This window comes from Amblyomma americanum, chromosome 5 (genome assembly GCF_052857255.1).
Source record: "Amblyomma americanum isolate KBUSLIRL-KWMA chromosome 5, ASM5285725v1, whole genome shotgun sequence".
Lineage (NCBI taxonomy): Eukaryota > Metazoa > Arthropoda > Arachnida > Ixodida > Ixodidae > Amblyomma > Amblyomma americanum.
The window spans coordinates 141,624,872-141,643,481 of record NC_135501.1 but is presented as its reverse complement, the minus strand read 5'-3'; the positions used below and the strand labels follow the sequence as shown (position 1 = coordinate 141,643,481).

The window sequence follows — 18,610 nt, the reverse complement described above, 5'->3', positions numbered from 1 at the left end:
AATTCCCCTCAAAAGAGCGCAAATATAGAGAGCTAAAGAGGAGAATGGCATGGAGCCAATGCGCTGCTTCTTCCATTTTTTTTTTCTGCGCGGATCTGTTCTCCGAAGACCAACTCTCTGAATTAGCTGTTTTATTGTAGACATGAACATTAGTTGATGAAAAACTTGTTGAAGATTAGCACGACTGTCGATAGAACATCCTGCGACACTAATTAGCAGTAGAAAACCGACCGTTATTCAGTTATATGCCGCACTATTTTTCTTCTAATTGGAATCTTGCGCAAGTTTTTTTATGCCGCTTCTATCGTTCTGATTGGATGCGCTGTTTCCACCAGTTTTTTTTTTTTCGACACTCTTAAAGATTGCACGGCCGCAGTTATGGTGCGACTTCGCGTGACCACTAAGTCCCCACCATGCGCGATAGAAGCAGCCACTACTTTGCACCACTGCGCAGAGAAGGCGCCACTGATCGGTGACGCCGTGCACGGCGATCTACCAAATCCTTTACTTCTCTCTTTCCTCCTCACAGTCCTTCGTGAGAGCTGAAGAATTAATTCTTGGCTTCGAGCAGGAGCAACCGTTGAAACCATTTTTTTTTACTCTCTTATTAAGCTGACTTCAATTTTTTCCTTCTACAATCTGTTAGAATACAAGGTCCTTCGAACTCCATAACAAACAAAACAGACAGCTGCTTCCACCTCTTTTTTTTTTTAAATACGCCCTAAATGAGGCTGGCTGTCGATATTTCACACGTTGAAGAAAAGAGTGATCGATGTTTTCTTGTTACTTTGAAAATAGGACAGTGTGCAGACATAATGTCAATTCAAACACCGACTTAAAAAATGACGAAGCTCAATATTGAATATAGACTGTTAACATATGAATTGCGAAGGTGAGATTGAAAAGAAGAGAGTTAAATCTTCGGAAGAATCCCCTCGCTGTGCCGTTTGAAATGGTGAATTATATTGTTTCGTTACGCAAAGTAAATTCTAGTCTAACAGATTGATGATAATATGTTTTTACGGCTCAAGACCATCTTTGGCCGAAGAGCGCCAAACACAGGCTGATTGGTCTCCTTTACACCGTCACGTATGTTTATATTCTCGAGTATACAGCTGCTCGAACAAAAAGTTAAAAATCTGGCCGTAAAAAGGTTACCTGATCATGCGGAAAAGTAAAACGAAAGAAATTGGCTATGAGCAGCTCTACTGCTTTATTGCCATTGGTGGCCGCCGTCCTGAACAGGCTTGGTGGGGGCTAGTGGGTTCGCACTCCTTTAATATAAGCGATGCCGAGTAGCACATGCGCGGCCCTGACACATCACCGCACCAACTGCGAAGCCATTTCCCGTAGAGTGTGACTACAATCGGCCCTCATGAGAGGCACTCAAATGCGACAGTTATGTCATTACGCCACCAGTTATGACAGTTATGACAGTTACGCCACCTGCGCGTGGCTTGGTCAGCGGGCGTTTCCACTTGGCACTTCTGAATGTTCACTTCTCTTCTCCTGTCTCATCACTTGAAGTGTGACGTCATATTTCGCGAGCGTGACATCGACAATACGCTCTGAAAAAATGTGGCGCTAAGGGGCTTATATCGGGCGAAAAAAATAAGGACACAGCCATGCAGATTGATACTTTCCCACGTCAAACGTTGGGTGCCGGCAGGTGATCGATTGGAACACTCAACTGCAGAGCACATGACTTGTTACCCACTTGGTCAATGTATGACGTACTTCGGCAAAGGCAACCGTACGTCAGAAAATGCAATTTTCGAACTTGTTTACAACCTGCATGCAAGGCGCTATACACTTTACTCGGGACCGCGAATCAAATGACACGACACACAGTGCGCTTTGTGTGTAGTGTTCTTTGTTTCGGGGTTGTCAGTAAAGTGTATAGCGCGTTCTATGTATGACGTACCACCAACTGGGCCCCGTTCTTGCGCTTTCTATTTACCCGTCGCGCATAAGGAAGCTGCTTGCATGTATGTTTACTTTTATACGCACATAGTTACCTTTACCGCATTCTTAAAGCCTGCAGTTCTGGTCTATCTAAATAATATGCAAATTACACCCTTGTCACACGGAAACTTTAGTCATATTTGTATAGGATCAATACTTTAATCTAATGCATTCTCTTTACTTGCTGAAAAACGACCAAAACTAATGACATTTACAAAAGATGACCATTGCGATGGGCAAAAGTTTTGCGCATAATGTATTTTAGTATGCGCTTCAATATTTGAGAAAGTTGAGCGAAAGCGGCTTAAAAATCTTTACCGCACTTTTTAATGCCTTGTAAGCAGCTTGTAAGCACATTTTCAGCAACTTATTGAATACAGCTAGCCATCACAACCAAGCAAAATCACGCCAGCACTCGAGCGGCAGCCATATGGCGTAATGTGCGATGGACGGCGCATCGCACTAAATTAATTTCACAAGATGCTATTGATGTCCTTCTGTGTACGTACAAATGCAGCTTATAAACAAACATGGCCTCCTAGGTTGCCTAGTAGCAAGAGGGGCAGCTTTCTTTTCTTTACAATGCTGTTTGTTGTGCTTCATATGTACCATCACAACAAATGTAATCGAACCCCCTCCAAGACCCGACCCGTGCCACTATTGGTGTCGGCGCCACATGTCAAAGCACTTCTGGTTCCGAAACGGGCCCAATGTGCTGGTCTCTACAACACAAGCGTTTTGTCATGTGGCGCCACCATGGCAAATGGCACAGGTCGGAACTTGGAGAGGTTATGTTACTTTTGCTCCCGACTGTACAATTAAATGACTACAAATTTGTGGAAACCAAATAATATATTAATGCCTGTGACAGCTTTGAAATTTATTTTCGATAACGTTCTCACCGAGTGTTTAGTACTGCGATGAAACGCTTGCTCGTAGAGAGCACGAGATTAAGTTCCACAAACTCATTCAATTTCTGATGTCCTTTTCGTCGAATGCCAATATATGTTCTCTTCCGGTTGCAACCAAATGTCATTTTGAGCAAATGTCATCCGAAGGAAACGACTTTAAAATTTCTTTGTGGCAGGTTTATTAGACCACTTCCTCAGGCCTTTGTTATATTATTAAATTATAGCAGCGTAAAGAGAAGCTGAAGCAAGTACATAAAGAAATAAAGCGGCAAGCATCGCGTTCAGCTCCGCTTCAACATAAAGCCGATTTTAAAGGGCATCCGGGGAGATTTTTTTTTTTACTACTCGCACAGAAAGAGAAGAGGTCCTTGCTTTCCAGCATATTGAGCTAGCGAGGTTTCTGTCGAGGCCTCAAAGAGAACCAGCTCGTAAGCGTCCTGAAAGCTGTTTGCGGGCGTCCATTCTGAAATTCTAAATTGCTTCTCCAAGGAACGCCATTAGGGAACTTTTTCTGTATATACATAATGCGCTCTTGGGGTTTCTCTACTTTCTAGCTCAGTTGTCTTCACTTCCTTAATTGAGGCCTCCATTATTGCACACATATAACATTACGATAACAAATGCGAAATAAGTTGCCGCATTTCGAACTGATCTGTCAAGATTTTACTTGTAGTAACATGTGCTCATAACATTTCTTTTCCGGTAGTGCAGCCTACCAAAATATAGTCCATTAACACTGAAGGCTGCAAGCATACTGCAAGACAAGCAAATCACTGCCTAATTAGGTTCTTCTGTGCATACTCGTACGGCAGCCTATGTTTAGAATGCGTCTCTCCCTAAAACAAGAGCCGCTCACTGAACCCCGCGCAAACATGCAGACCTCACGCCGACACGTGCTGAGATAAATAATGAAGTCACCAGCGCCATAGAATACGGGCTTGTGATGGTCATCGCGCGTGAAGTTCGCTGAAAGCAATTTAGAAGCCACAAGACAGGCGAACTGGACTTGTAGTTCACTCCGGCTGAAAATAGCAGAACACAGGCTTGTTCATGTGAGAACAAATTTCCGTGTTTAATTTTCGACGGAGGTTTCCAACTACGGCGTCAAAAGATAATTCAGAATTTCTGTTTATCTCATCAAAGACTGTTATTCAGATGCGCACAGCTCAGGAGTGTGCAATTCAGAGCAATCGGTCTCATCAATTTACATTCCGCGCATTTTCGCTATAAAACACATTTGTAATAATAAATCTGTGTAAGAAATTTTTATAACAGCTCAGTACAGGATACACGCCTCTGGGAGATCTTTCGTATGTCCGAGTACATAACACAATTCCTAAAAAAGAAATATACAGGAAACAGCAAGCGTTGTGATATTTTTTGTGACCTCTGCGATTTAGAATTCACAAAGGAAGTTATTGCAATGCAGCAACCGGGACGGAAGGCACATGTTGCATTGACTATATTCGCGAATGCCTACACCTTATTATAGGACCGACTATGCTATTCTCTCACTCAAGGCGACATAAAGCGATTGTATCACCTGTCCTAAAGACGCTATTCTACGTATCCAAACCGTTCATGACGTCCTTCTGTCGTGTACGTTATATTAGCTCAGTAAGTTTTTTGGTCTGATAGTAGAAAAAAGAAACTGAACAGTGTTGCCGAATAGGATCGGTGTTGTTGGATATCCTAATTCTCCTTCGTCGCTTCCTGCTGCATTTTATAACGTGACGTGCAGTCGAGCAAGATTTAATTCAGCTCGCTATTAATTAGCGCTCCGCAGTGCACCTTGAATAATCGTTCTGCTCTTACAGGAACACATGTGGCACTGAAAACACTTGTGCGAAACCTAACACTATTTATGCAGTGGCGTCCGTCAACCAGTTGAGCACTTGAAAGCCACCCAAGCGATTCTTTTTGGGACCCTTGACGCTTCATGGTTGCACCATTTTGCACCAGGTAGCCTGTTGTCTAGAAGCGCATCTCACAAAGACATCCGGCGGCGTACGGGGCTCCGGGCAAACCAAGCATCTAGGTAGAAAAAACGCAAAAATTCTCCCGACCTGTACCAGCGAAAACTCATGTCATGAACCTGTCTGCATTTTTATGACAGGAGTAGAGACTCATTACTGTCATCTACACAGTCTATGTTTTTATTTTCTCTAGGAGAGCAGCGACTACAACTTTTGTTCAGAAAGAAACAGCATTTCCTAACGGGGATGACAGAAGTCCAAAGGAAACCAAAAACGAACTCTTGCAATAAAAAGTTCATAGTTTGATTTATAGTGCAGCCTTCTGCATGCCTCTTGAAAACTATTTTGAAAAAGCACATATTGCATTCAAACTTTATCTACTGTATTGTTCGGCATCAATTTAGCGTCAGATTAGAGTGGACGACAATTTCCAAAACAGCTGTGCACACAATCTTAAAACTGCCTGCGCCAAAAGTGCTTTGAGTGTAATACTGGCAATAACATTTTTTCTACGAAACGTGGGCGCTCAATTAGTACGACTATCTACTGCTGAGCATACATAGGCTCAAGCAATTCGCAGCGCTGTTGCCGCCATCCTCGACAGGGTGAATTGGTTGAATCCCCTGTGATGAATATATTTAGGCAGCGTAATGAACTACACGTTGCGAAATTGAGTCCATTTGTTTCCACAACTTTAACGTGCCCCATAGCTTCAGCTTTGTTTCACGTCACAACAAAACCGAAGTTTAAACGTACAATTTTTAGCACCGTTCATGTAGCTTCCAGTGTTCCGGGTGCGTTGAGTGCTCATATTATTTCAAAGTTGTATTTTTGTTTGAGATCCAAATGTGAAAGAAAGAAGAGAATGCGTGCGATGGAAAGAGGTTCACCTTTATACTAGTCAGACAAAGTAAGAAATGCAGAACAAAAGATCACGTAAGTAACCTTGCATAGAATTAGTCGTAGACTTTTTCTGTGCTATAAAACGATGATTACAATCTTTTTCTTGTCTTACTTCACTGAAAATCAACCTTGTAATTGCTGCAAGTAACAGACTGTATCACGATCTTCCCCGCTTAGAAAAGAAGCTATTGGGGTGTACTTTAAGAGTTGAATATTATGCTCTCTGGAAGAGTGGAACGAATGCCAGACATTGGACGTAAAAATAAAAGAATTAGTTTTATGCTCAACAAAGGCTTGATTTTAGCGACAGGCCTCTACTGCAAATACTCACCAGGAACACAGTGTGTGATCTTTTTACCTACAGTACAGCAGCTTTTTTGGGGCCACTTGAAATGGCAGTAATATACGAGAGACAGGAATACATAACTTTTTATGTGCGAAACATTTGTTTAATGGTCCTTCGGACTAGAAAAAATCACGCTAGGCAAAGTATGTCACAGAAACAAATGTAGAACAAAAATATCACGCTAGTAACCTTGCATAGAATTAGTCGTAGACTTTTTCTGGGCAATGAGGTATTTTATCACCTCTTTTTTCGTTTGCTTTTCGAAGCGAGTATAGAATTCTTTTTCCATTTACTGCGAAGAAATATCCTGCATAAAGTTCTTACCTCGAGCCGCCTTCGAAATATGTCTAACACTGTTAATGCTGAGGTACAAGAATTAATCTGAAGAATTTAATTCCGCTTTCTCATCTCTGGATCTGATCAGTGAGGTATATACATAAGTTGAGAAACATCGAGTACTGCCGTAACTGTCAGAAAACTAATTTAAAACAGCTATTCTGAGCTCGCATGATCAATATTCGTATTCAGCTCAAAGTGTCCAATTTAGATAACTATAAAATGTCATTTTTAGGTAAGAGACCATGCTGTGGTACACTGCGGTAAAAAGTGTTCAGTTGGTTGGCTCTTAAAGGCATAGCGGATTGAGCACTGAAGGCCTTGCGAATGCCAGACCAAAATACTTTGGGTCAGTGTTTTGATTTTCTTTGTTCCTTTCTTAAAGCACATTAAATGATAACATCACTGATCGAGAGGAACAGGTTTCAGGCCGCCACTAGTTTCCACGCAATGGTAGAAATTCTCCCCATGCCCTTATTGTAGCGTAGGTTTCGTTGTGGCGCCATGGAGCGCTTGAAAAATTGCTACAACAGTTTCGTTTCACAAATTTTCACGAAAGAACTTAAGCTATGAGGGACGCCGTAGAGGAGGGTTCCGAGTATTTTCTACCAACTATGGTTCTTTAACGTGCACTGGCATGCCAGAGTACACGGGTCTCTAGCATTTTGCCTCCATCGAAGTGCGGCCGCCGTGGGCAGGATCGCACCCGCGTCTTTCGGGTGAGCAGCCAACCATCATAAACACTAAGCCACCGCGGAGGCTAAAAATATAAGCAAAAAAAAATCGACAAGCACCAGTCTTCATAAAGACGTAAAGAAGATAATACATGAAAATTTGCAAATATTGTATTTACTAAAAACTATATATGAAAGAATAGAAGGCTGACGGCGAAAAACACAAACCATTAGCGTTACGTATTGGGCACTTCTGGAATAGTTTGTACATTTCTGAGTTTCACTTGTTCCGCCTTTCCTTACGACAGTGCTTTTATTGTTACGAATAAGTGAATCACTCCCCTCTATAAAAAGAAAGACAGTAGTGAGGCGACGCTTAATTATGGTTTCCACATTTATTGGGCAACCAGCCAAATGATTCAGCTAATCACAGGCCTGCAGAGAACGGCAGTTTATTTTGTACGCTGCCTATGATAACAGCAGTTCGCACACAGAATAAGAATCTGCTCAATTGTTCGTGTTCCTTACCTATCACTTTTGGGAGTACAAACACAACCATGTACCAGTCCTCCACAAATATTTTTGCTTTCAGCTCAACTTATTTGTTGTGCTGACTGCAGCAAGGCTCACGCGGCTTTAAGTTGAAAAGCGCCAGAGACAAGAAATAAAAAACCACTCTAAGATTAGTGTTTTATATGCTTCATTTATATAAGACCAAAAAATTTGCTAAAATAACATCAAAACTCATTTACGAGATGTCTACATTCAAATTTAGCAACAAATGATATATCCATTTTTTTGTCCCCCCCTCCCCCTCTTTCTCACTTCTTGCAACGTCTCTCGAAGGCCCGATGCCCATCAGCAACTTCCCGTTCCGCCATGGACTACGGCGTCTGCATCACCCCAGGCTCGACCAGTCTATCGACGCCATCATCTACGTCACAGTAAGAATGCACAATGCTTTCGTTTTAATCAAGCCACGCAGTAAAAACATTGTTCTTGATGTTTCATATATCACATATACACTCATATCATATATGTACGAAGCCTTTTTCTTATCTCGGTCACTTTACCGACACGAAGGCAGATGGCTACAAATGTAAAAAGATTCAGCAGCAATACAATGCGGTACAAAGGTGACTATGAGTGTTATATATACCGTCACATTGCCTGCGTGCATAGCCTGAAGTATTGAAGTGGGCTGGAAATACATGAGCGCCTGCTGCTATTACACTTCTCCACAGGTATGGCTCATCGGGCACAAAATCGCGCCATACAGTTCTCCGAAGTTCTGACCAGGTGTGGTTTTATGCTTCTGGGTTCGAAGAACTCTAAACACTTCTTTAAGGTTTCTTACTTGGAAACTTAATCCACCTTGTTTGTGCTATTCAACTTACATATAGAGGATGCCAGTACAAAAAAATAAGAATGACTGATTATTTTTGGAGACAGCGCACACACTACGTAGTTGTTCGTGGCGCTACCATTTTGTTTCAAAATCCTTAATTCCTGGGTCTTTTTAAAGCATCATACAATTGAAGTAGGCTTATGGAAAGGAGCGCAAAGAATATTTTGAGGGTTCCAACAGCCTCAAAGACAACCGCGCACAGCGACAAATATTAAGGCAATAGTCATTAATGGCTCATGCTCGCGTCCGTCCGTTACATTTAAGGTCACCTGACATAGGTCACGTGATCTCTCTTCCATGCTCGCGCTAGCTGCTCTTCTCCTCTGCCGTGAGATGAATTCAAGCGCGGCAAATTCAAATCAGTGCATTGAGTCTCAAACGGCTTTCGCCTTCCCGCAGTTAAGAAATGTCTAAGTCCCACCAAAATATTTTTTTCAGTCCCGGAGCGTGTCATCATTGAAACTTCTGTTTCCTTTCATGCATTTATTAAATTTTTCTCCCTCAATCTTTTAACCATATTTTAAAGGGCTCAGGACTAGTTTACTGTAAACTTTCAAATGTATCCACGTTTGTCCTAGGATTCCATCACCAAACAGCGAAGTATTTTCCTGATTATAAGCAGATGGCCTCCCAGTTACACCTCTCATATTCCTCTTGTAACTCGAACCAGTGAAATGCGGACAAGTTTGCAGTCACTAGTGAACGCTTAAAGTAACCCAAGCTATTTTGTTTAAATCCTGACAGCACGAGAAGCTGCGCTCTGATTAAGCAATACGTTTCACCAGTGAGGATTTTAAAGCATATACTCAATATAGAAAGCCGGCTCATTCAGGCAGCTACTACTCCACATCGAACAGGCTCAGAATCAATCAGTCTTGCCTCCAACTCCATCCATGCTACGTGTACAACTGGCAATGGAAGAGCCGAAATTCGAGCCAAACATTTTACTGACAGGAAGGGCAAAGCAGCCTGGAAGAACATCTTGTCAATGTCGCACTAAGCAGCAGGAAGAGAAGGGGGGAAGAAAGAAAATTGCCTTAGAGGGCGGTGCCGTAATGTTATAATGAAGATCAGCAGCACTGCGAAAAGTTGGACAAGGCACATGTACGCACAATTCTCATAAACAGTGTAAATGCCGATAACGAGGCTGAATGCATATGTGATTTTAAAGTCGCGTAAGCGTGCAACTAGGATTGCTATACTGGGTCTGTTCATTGGTTATAAGTCTATCTCTAACTGATTTAGACACATTAAATGTGCCCACGATCAAAGTGGCCAGAGTCTGCCCATGTCAACTACCAAAAACACTGCTTCAGAATGAGTAGCGATTTTAACATATGAACAGCGTAAACGGCTAGTCATAGCTTGCTACATTACAAGCAGCAATAATAGATACGGTCATTTTGTTCCTTTTGTCTTCTTTTTCTTTTTCATTGTCAGCCCTATTTAAATGTCATTACAGGAGTAGAAGGCAACATAATACAAGCAATGCCAACAAATATGTTTTGGGAGAGAGCGTAACACATATAAACTAACAACTGATTACAAAGGATAACAAAAATCTATGCAGTGCATTGCATACACTGCAGTGCAGGAAAAACAGCGTCAAATTTAAGCCCACTTGAGATGAAAGAGTGACGCAGAGTTTTTGTAGGCTACCATCAATCTGTGCCTGGTCTCCTCCTTTTGCCTGTCTCACAGGTGGTGTTCGTGCTCTTCGCCGCCATCATTCTGCTCCTGGTCAGCACAAATTGCCGGCGGCTACATGCGACGGCGACGCCAGAGTCTCCGCAGGGCCCCGGCAAGGTGCAACAAACGATAGTGCATTTCAAGCAGAGCAAGGCACAGGTCTGCACCGAGACGCTGCCGCTGGACATCGTTTGAGCGACGAGCACAAAAAACTGCCGGAACGCTGACACCATGGTGAGTGCTCAATACAGGAGACCCAGAGGCGTGGGCTGCGTTAAACGTAGCCAGACGTAAATTCAAAGGCTAAATAAGTATGTAATTCATAGAGGCGTGCCTTTTTACATGCCGAACAATTAGAAAATCATGCCAAATAGTAGTTCTACGGCTTCTACGCATGTTGACAAGCAGAGTCTCATGCCCTGCAGCTGCTCAGTTATGGCAGTAACAGCTTAGATAGTTATAACTGATCTTTGGCTATGTTCTATGCCTGAAAATATTTACTGATGCTCAGGAAAGAAATGAGTGAGCCCCAGAAATGGCATGCTTAAGGCTTACGTATTGAACTGATATCAATAATGGCATGGTTATTAGCGTTTAGAGGCAAGGCAACGTCTAGATTTGGACACAATGACTTTTCTGCAGTCACATAAACTTTTTAAATTATGGGGTTTCACACCTCAAAGCGAAACAAGAGCGCCGTAATGGAGAGACGCCGTGATGGAGGACTCCAAAATAATTTACAAAAGGTGCGGTTCTTTAGAGGGTGCTGACACCGCACAGGCCACGAACGTTCTTATATCTCCCCTTCGTCAGAATACGGCGACCTCGGTAGGGATCGAGTCCGTGGCCTTTGGATCAGCAGATAAATGCCAAAGCTACTGGTTCCCTTCGATGGATCTGACGGCATATGAAATGGACATAACTACTATTGCGAAAAGCGCCTTACAATTACAATTATTGCTTTTTTCTACCTTAATTCCATAGTTCCTTTTCATCGGCGGTATAGAGCTGACCAACTGTGTTCTTGTGCTTGTCTTAAGGAAGTCCTGAAAAGACTTAATTTACTGTAGCTGTTTCACTGACAATTTTATTTACACAGAGCACACATGTGCATTTCAAGGAAGGGTGGTAATAATGCATTATTCACATCAGAGAAACCAATGGAATATATTTAGATAAAGAAAGTTAGTGCAGGGCACTGCCTTTAAGATAGGAAAAATATATGTTCTTGTTAAAAGTGGGTTTGATGCGCAACACTTCACCTAAATTATGGTAATATTCAAAAGGTATATTTAACTTCCTCAGCCTCACCCTTGTGTCTGCGCAACACACGGTTGATGCAGATGTTTAGAGGTGTCGATGTCAGTCTACACCTTGACTACACAGGGAGGTTTTACCGGTTTCAACTCAGGTATCTTCTTCCGTTCAATTTGTGCTAAATCTTATGGCAGGGTACAATGTTCTTTGCAAACTACTTTCGCAGCGATAACCACATAATGATTTTTCATGTATTAAGTATTTCATAAGTGTTACAAATAGAAGCCAAAGTGTGTGCGGGGGAGGGGAGAAGGTTTTGCGCTTCAGGTGAACTCCTCAAAGGTAGAGCAAGAGCTCAGTCCTAAAATTACGTGTGATTTCTGAAAACTGCGCTTTTATGCGCCGAATTCCGGATTTCTCAACTCAATACCTAAGGGCTCCAGTCCAGCATGCGAACTTGCCCAAGAACGCTCGACTTATAATAGAATAAAAAAGACAAACACAACTAACATGCTTATGAACATGTGTGCTTTTGCTTTCTGCCATGTGTATTGGCTCTTTTAGAGAGATCCGAAGCTAAGATGTCATAGAGTCCTCTCAGAGGCTGTAGCAAGGCATCTGCCAACGCTCTTTGTCCTAACGTGTTACCAACGACGCGCTAATTAGTTTCCCGGAAGAAACCGCTGCACCCGAGGAACTCTTTGGCAGAACTTCTTTCTAAGCGCGCCCCACAACACTCTTATTGCCGTTGCCAGTGGCCCAGAGTCCTTTGTGTTTCCGCCGTGTGTGTCACCTCGCTAAGCACTTTCTAAGCACGGTACCCTCTTTAGCCCAAGTGCTTCCTCCCAAGTGCGTAGGCTGCCCCACAGCAAGAACCATTACAAAAGTGGGTCGCCTATGTCTCCTGCGCTAATGGATGTCAAGGTTTGCTCTGCTTACCCTTCCCCGTGCTTTGTTTGCCCCGCGCAGGTAGAAGACGGCAACAAACGACCCGGTCGTCGGGAACTGCGCTGTGGGCCTGAATGTTTCATGGACCTTCAACAAGCAAGCTCGGAGCCTCGGTTAAATTGCCACTAGTGCTGTCCAGGAGAGAAGCCTGTGAAATGAAAGTCGTCGAGTTCTTTACAAGCTGCTTGGTCATCCTGTAGGAAGTGTTGTTTGAGGGCGACACTTAGTGAGGGCAAACTTTGTTGACTCTTCGCGACGTGGCAATGGTTGTCTTTGCAGTTGCTTCGTAATTTTGAAAAAAAAAATCAATTTCATTTTTTTTTTATTTTCCTGAGCACAATCTAGGAAGAACGTGCTGAAAGTTTGTACAAATTAACGTTATAGATAAAAAACGCTCCGCGGTTGATTTTGAGGTTTTATAATTTGGTCACCAGTGACGCCACCAAGCGTTTTGCGAGCGCGATTACTACACAAGGCTTCTTTTAAAACGTTCCTCGAAGAAAATATTCCATGCCAAATTTTGCTTGAAATTTGACAGAAATAGCCGATATATCGAAACGGTTTTTAAAGCACAGACTATATCTAAAACAACACACAAAGTACACTCGCTATCAAACGAAAGGAGAAGCTAAGGAAATTCAGCAGTCACGGAACTGAAGAAGTGGTGCTGCTGCAAGAAACACCAGACTAAGTTCGTGGCGAGCATAACGGTAGTTGTGTACACCATTCTAATTGCCTGTGGCAAAGTTTATTTTAGACCTTACGGGAAGCTGCGTAAACAACCGATACGAGAGCGGCGAAGGCTTGTTTCATCGCTGGCCGGAGGCGGAGAATAGATGAAGTAGTGTGAAAGACGTAAAGACTGTTTCCCGGTATAAGGCGCTACGTCTGAGATGCACGTAGAAGCAGAGCGAAAGGTAAGGTAAATTACTGAAACCTTTAAAATTCACGAGGCAAGCAACACGTGTGTTTGCGCCCATTGCTTTGCGTTGGCAGTAAAAGAAATTGATTATTTGCGCAGTCGCATCCAACGCAGGAGGCGAGTTGGGAGTTAGACCTGTTCTGAGTGATGAGACACCTGTGTGCGCTCAATTAAAGCTACATCTAGCCGGTGTCCCTTGTGTGTTGTCTTAGACGTTGTGTATTAGACGTTGTGTATTAGACGTTTTGTCTGTGTTTTAAAAATCACTGAGAAAATGTATCCAGTAATTGCTTACCAACTAGCCCCACTTATTTTATTGTGTTATCGAAGTTCAATTTTCTGAAATCAATACGTACATCGCTACAATTCTTTGCGGGCCTTTAAAGTGATCATTATGGAGCACACTGGAGCCACCACTACATCTTTCTATCTAAAACCACACCTACTCCAGCCTAGTGTCTCGCGTTGGTAGTACGAATACTGCACCGAGAATTTGTTTTCCTTGAAACATTTTTTTTTCGAGAATGAAAGTAACTTGTTCTCATCTTAATTTGAGATTTGGACTGTATAGGAGTTGTGCGTAAGTGGTGTGTAGCTACGACAGGCATATCGGACGAAGAAACCTTGGCGTTCACATGTGGAAATGCTTTGTTTCAACCAAAAGAGGCAAAATTTAAACAAACCGCACCGATTATGTACTCTTTTCACTTGTATGCGTATATTTGATGCTAGCAACGGGAGTTTAACAAAATCCAGCCCAATGCCTATCTTCCGTACTGGAAGCCGAGATGTGAGCAGTCACGATTAGGCTTGTGTGTAACCATATACAAAAACGCGTTTATTGGTTGACAATGCCTGTGCGTTCCAAAGCTCTTTGAAGAATTACTCAAGCGCCGAATCTGGATGGCGCTTGCTTCAATTTGACAGATCTGCATTATATTTCGTGTTTTGTTAAACTGTCCTCATACAATATTTTCATGCCGATCATTAGGATGTGTAAAAGTGATTCTTTAATGGTTTGCTACCTTTAGATGGTACGCAGAAGAGTGTGTTTCTCGGTGAATGCAAACCAAAGTGAAGTGCTCAGAGCGCTAAGAACAGTGTTTTAAACGAGAAAGACACAATTTACTGACAAAAAGTAAGACGGTAGAGACTGCTATCATTCTTTGTGACCAGCAGTTAAGAATTTATTATTTCTTAGCTCAGCTGTGCATTACAACGCATGGTTTAAACATAACGTTTTTTCTGTTGGTGTGTTCCTACTTGTAGAGCCATGCTCGGTATGTCTGAATTTAGGAGAGAACGATGCAACGATTTCTTTCTTCAAGGCCTCACTACCTAGATAACAGGGAATATTTAACTATTATATGGGAATAACGAAAAAAGATGAACCCTGACAACGCGACGCAGCAATAAGAGGGTTGTGCTTGCTTTGTAGGATATACCATGCATCAAGATAGCTGACCAAACAAAGAGTAGTAGTCTCTGTAAACTTTAAATATTGGCAATACTTTTGCGTGTAGTCTGCGGCTGTGTGTTTCTGGACGCCACAACAGATGTCTGCTACCGCTACGAAGCATTCGTCTATTTATTTGGCCAAAAACGCTTCAGAATGGTTGACTGATCAGGCAGTTAGTACAAGTATTTGATGCCACAGGGCGCGGAGAACACGACACAGGAAAAGAGATCGCCCATGCACTTGATTTTTCGTTCGAACAAGCTGTACATTTAGGTATCTATATCAGATATAGCAGCACATAGCTCATTAGTCATTCCTACAAAGCCTAAAGACCAAGCGCGCATTGCTCTGGAAGCAAACTTCCGTCGGTGAGTAAGAGAAAACACCAAAGGCCACATGTGCAAAGCCTTGATTTTGAGCCTAACAATTAAATCTCCGGTTCACATACAAATAATGCATTATTAAATGCATATTAGCGAAAGCAGTGTCATACATTCGTAGCAGAATCCAGCGTGACATAGTTAAAAGGTAACCACAATAAACCGAACAGTAAGTCGAAAAAGAAATTAACAGGTCAACAGGCAATAAACAGCTTACCAGAAAAACTACAAACATAAATACCAGCGGACGCTCCATCCTATCGAGAAAAACATGTCACGAGGTGGTTAGAAAAACGAAACAAGTTCATTATCGAAGAACCGTAGCTTGTTGGGCGACTTGGTGCATGGCTAGGAAAAAACAGCAGAAAAAGGCGCGTTAACAAAATGGAGCAGACAGGAAAACGCTGGAAGCATAACTCACTACTCATAACTTAACTGTTATTCCAGCGTAGTCTAGTCTACTACTGATTCATGTGAACGTGTCCTTTTCTGCTGATTTTTTTTTTACGTAGAGAAACAGGTTCCTGGGCATCTGTGAGTCTTCTTTCGGTTTTCTCTTTTTCGCACCCTAACACATCAAGAACATACCTCAACTGACACAGCAGTTCACAATTCTGAAGCATCTAAAGCGTTTTCATATGGGATTCTTACCTTATCACGAACACATCTTCCTTAATAATTTTGGTATTTTATGAATGGCAAAATGAAGTCACGAATGATATTCTGGCTACTTGAGAACTTTTTAAAACTTCGTTTAAACCTATTGATTGCAGTTCTTGAATTCCGACTACGAAAAACTTTATCAAAATTATTCCCTCGTAAAAAGTTATTCCATGCTTATTTTTGTCTATGTTACTATTTCTTCAGCAGCAAACGACGCATCTCTTACTTAGAAAAACGAACTTAAATATCGGATATTTCTGGCTCACCACGCGATTCACGTCAAGTTTGTAAGAATCATGTGCAGAAATATGTTCTGGTGCTTGGGGCGGTTTGCTCTCAAAAAGGGTGTATTGCGGGTACAGATATATTTTTCTTTGTCTTTTTTCTAACGTTTAAAAGCTCTTTCCTACTAATAGTAGCCTCTTTTGCATTAAATCCCGGTTGTTTGTCGATACGAAGAAATTCTGTTTGGCCTTTGTTTAATTCATTTCATTGTCAATCTCGTGCTTTACATGACTCTGTACTTGTCTTCATTTATGTACTGATGAAAAATGCACATATTAGCGGCCCATTTCAAGAATGTGAGAGAGTGAGAATAATTCATAATGTGAAAACATATGCCCAGTAGTAAGGAATATCTTTTCTCAATAACAACGCCTAGTCCTTCTGATAAGCTTGCAATTCTCCTGTGTCTATTGATGGTATTTGCCGGTACCAAGGAAGCATCGGGTTACAATTCATCTCCTCGCTCTCATCCTGATAGTGAAAACACAGCGATGCCTTTATAACGGCACTGCATTGAATTGAATTGGCTGTTGGGGAAAGAAAATGGCGCAGTATCTGTCTCACATATCGGTGGACACCTGAACCGCGCCGTAAGGGAAGGGATAAAGAGGGACTGAAAGAAGAAAGGAAGAAAGAGGTGGTGTAGTGGCGGGCCCCGGAATAATTTCGGCCACCTGGGGATTTTTAACGTGCACTTACATCCCACAGCACACGGGCGCCTTAGCGTTTCGCCTCCATTGAAACTCGGCCGCCGTGGTCGGGTTCGAACCCGGGTACCCCGCAAGGAACGCCGATAACAGCCCCGCGGCTTGACGGCGCTTGCGCTCCGGCCACGGTCGCAGCCGGCTCCAAAATTTAACCCAGACTTTGCATATAAAAAAGGAAGCGTCTCGGTTGTGAAACGACTTGCGGCATTTTTGGAGGCAGCCCTAGACTACGACAGGGTTTATGATTCCCCACCCTCGTTTTGACATGCCCAATATATCGTCTGTTCGAAGGGTACCTAATCACAAAGACTGTGCGACATTTTCGCTGGCAAGCGACACTGGAGCTGCCGTTTTATAAGCGCACAGTGTCTTGCTTACGAGAATAACGCAAGTTACATGCAAAGTATTGGTTTCTTTGTGATTGCAAAATTCGGGAGCACTCCGGCTTCTTATCGCCGGTTTGGTATGAGTACTACTTGAGATTTACAAACCTTTGCGCACGCTTATATGGAATGGCGTGTTTGGAGCTTGGATATTACCTTGGGTGCACCTATAGTGCACCTCTTGGTATGCTGGAACAGGGTTTTCTGGAGATGAAATTTTTCAGGTTCAATTTTAACATGTCTCCACGCATAGCTCCTGGGCTAAGTTACAAAGCGTGTGAAATTCATAAGCTGAGATTTATTCAGCCAGTACTTCTTTCTTATCACGTTTTGCAACTCAGCTCTTGTGAGCATAATTGTGAGTCCTCAATTTATTTTTAAAGATATTTCGTCAGCGCTGTCTCTCGTGTGAACGCCACTGAAGTACTCAGCAGATTTTTCGTGGATTGGCTGCACAGTTTAGTGCATCAAGCAAATTGGAAGTGCTTAATTCTGCGAATCATGTATAGCGAATTTCCTAAAATTTGTAGTTTCACATTCGGGCACGAGAGATAACCTAAAGAATATATGATAATGAGTGAGCTGTTTTTCTTGGATAAGCACTCGCTTTAACTTTTTGAAGCAGTTAGCTTAGAACTAAACGTGTAAGCTGTTGCTCCATGCTATTATCCTTCATTGGAATAGTCTGGGAAAGATTGCTCTGATACACAATATGTCGTTCAATCACATTTGTTCAATTTGCTGTACATATGAGAGTGTACGTGTCTTAATAAAGAATATTGTGTTTTGAACATGTTTTCCTGGTTGTCGTTGTTGCGAGTTACCGCTGCGCGTATTTCGCGCAGGCTGTTTAGGTGGTTTCATAGTTAAGCTTCATTTCTATACAGATGCGTGAACCGCATGGCCAGTTCTAAAGAAATTGCACTAAAGTAAAATGTGTGAACAAATACAGAGCTAATGAACACCAGGTGAAAATTTTCATCCCATTATTTGCACAAAGAATACCATGGGTTCTTTTTGCGAACAAGGAGTAATTCTTTTGTAAAGGTGATAGGATATGACTGGAGAGAAGTTATAAATAAATTCTGGGCCCGCAACTTGAAATCACATGTGTTACTGATATGCCTGAAAGGCACGGGTCAGCATCTAGAGCATACCTGGAATTAGTGCTGTCCACCACCTAAAGCTATTAGGCTCACATAGGGCTGAAAACCAAATGAGGCTCTTGTCTTGAACTACTAATTGTATTCTTCGTCTCAGAGATTCTTTCGACTGTGGTGCACCTAGAACGAAATTTGAATAAAAACTGGATATCTGCAGTTAAAGGTTCGACAGCAACTCGTCTGGCGAAGGAAATTTGGCATATTCAGAAACAAACACTTACCAAGGTCATAAAAG

At 42.3% G+C, this 18,610-nt stretch overlaps 1 protein-coding gene across 1 annotated transcript in view; it reads left to right on the top strand.

Moving 5' to 3' along the window:
• The window catches only part of LOC144132793 (uncharacterized), a 44,942-nt gene extending 26,941 nt beyond the window's left edge, over nucleotides 1-18,001 (top strand). The window contains exons 2-4 of the mRNA XM_077665447.1: nucleotides 7,958-8,055; nucleotides 10,221-10,442; nucleotides 12,435-18,001. Coding sequence (XP_077521573.1) covers nucleotides 7,963-8,055; nucleotides 10,221-10,403 — 276 coding nt within the window. The 5' untranslated portion in view covers nucleotides 7,958-7,962 and the 3' untranslated portion in view covers nucleotides 10,404-10,442; nucleotides 12,435-18,001. The remainder of the gene's footprint in view (nucleotides 1-7,957; nucleotides 8,056-10,220; nucleotides 10,443-12,434) is intronic.
• The last annotated feature ends 609 nt before the right edge of the window (nucleotides 18,002-18,610 follow it).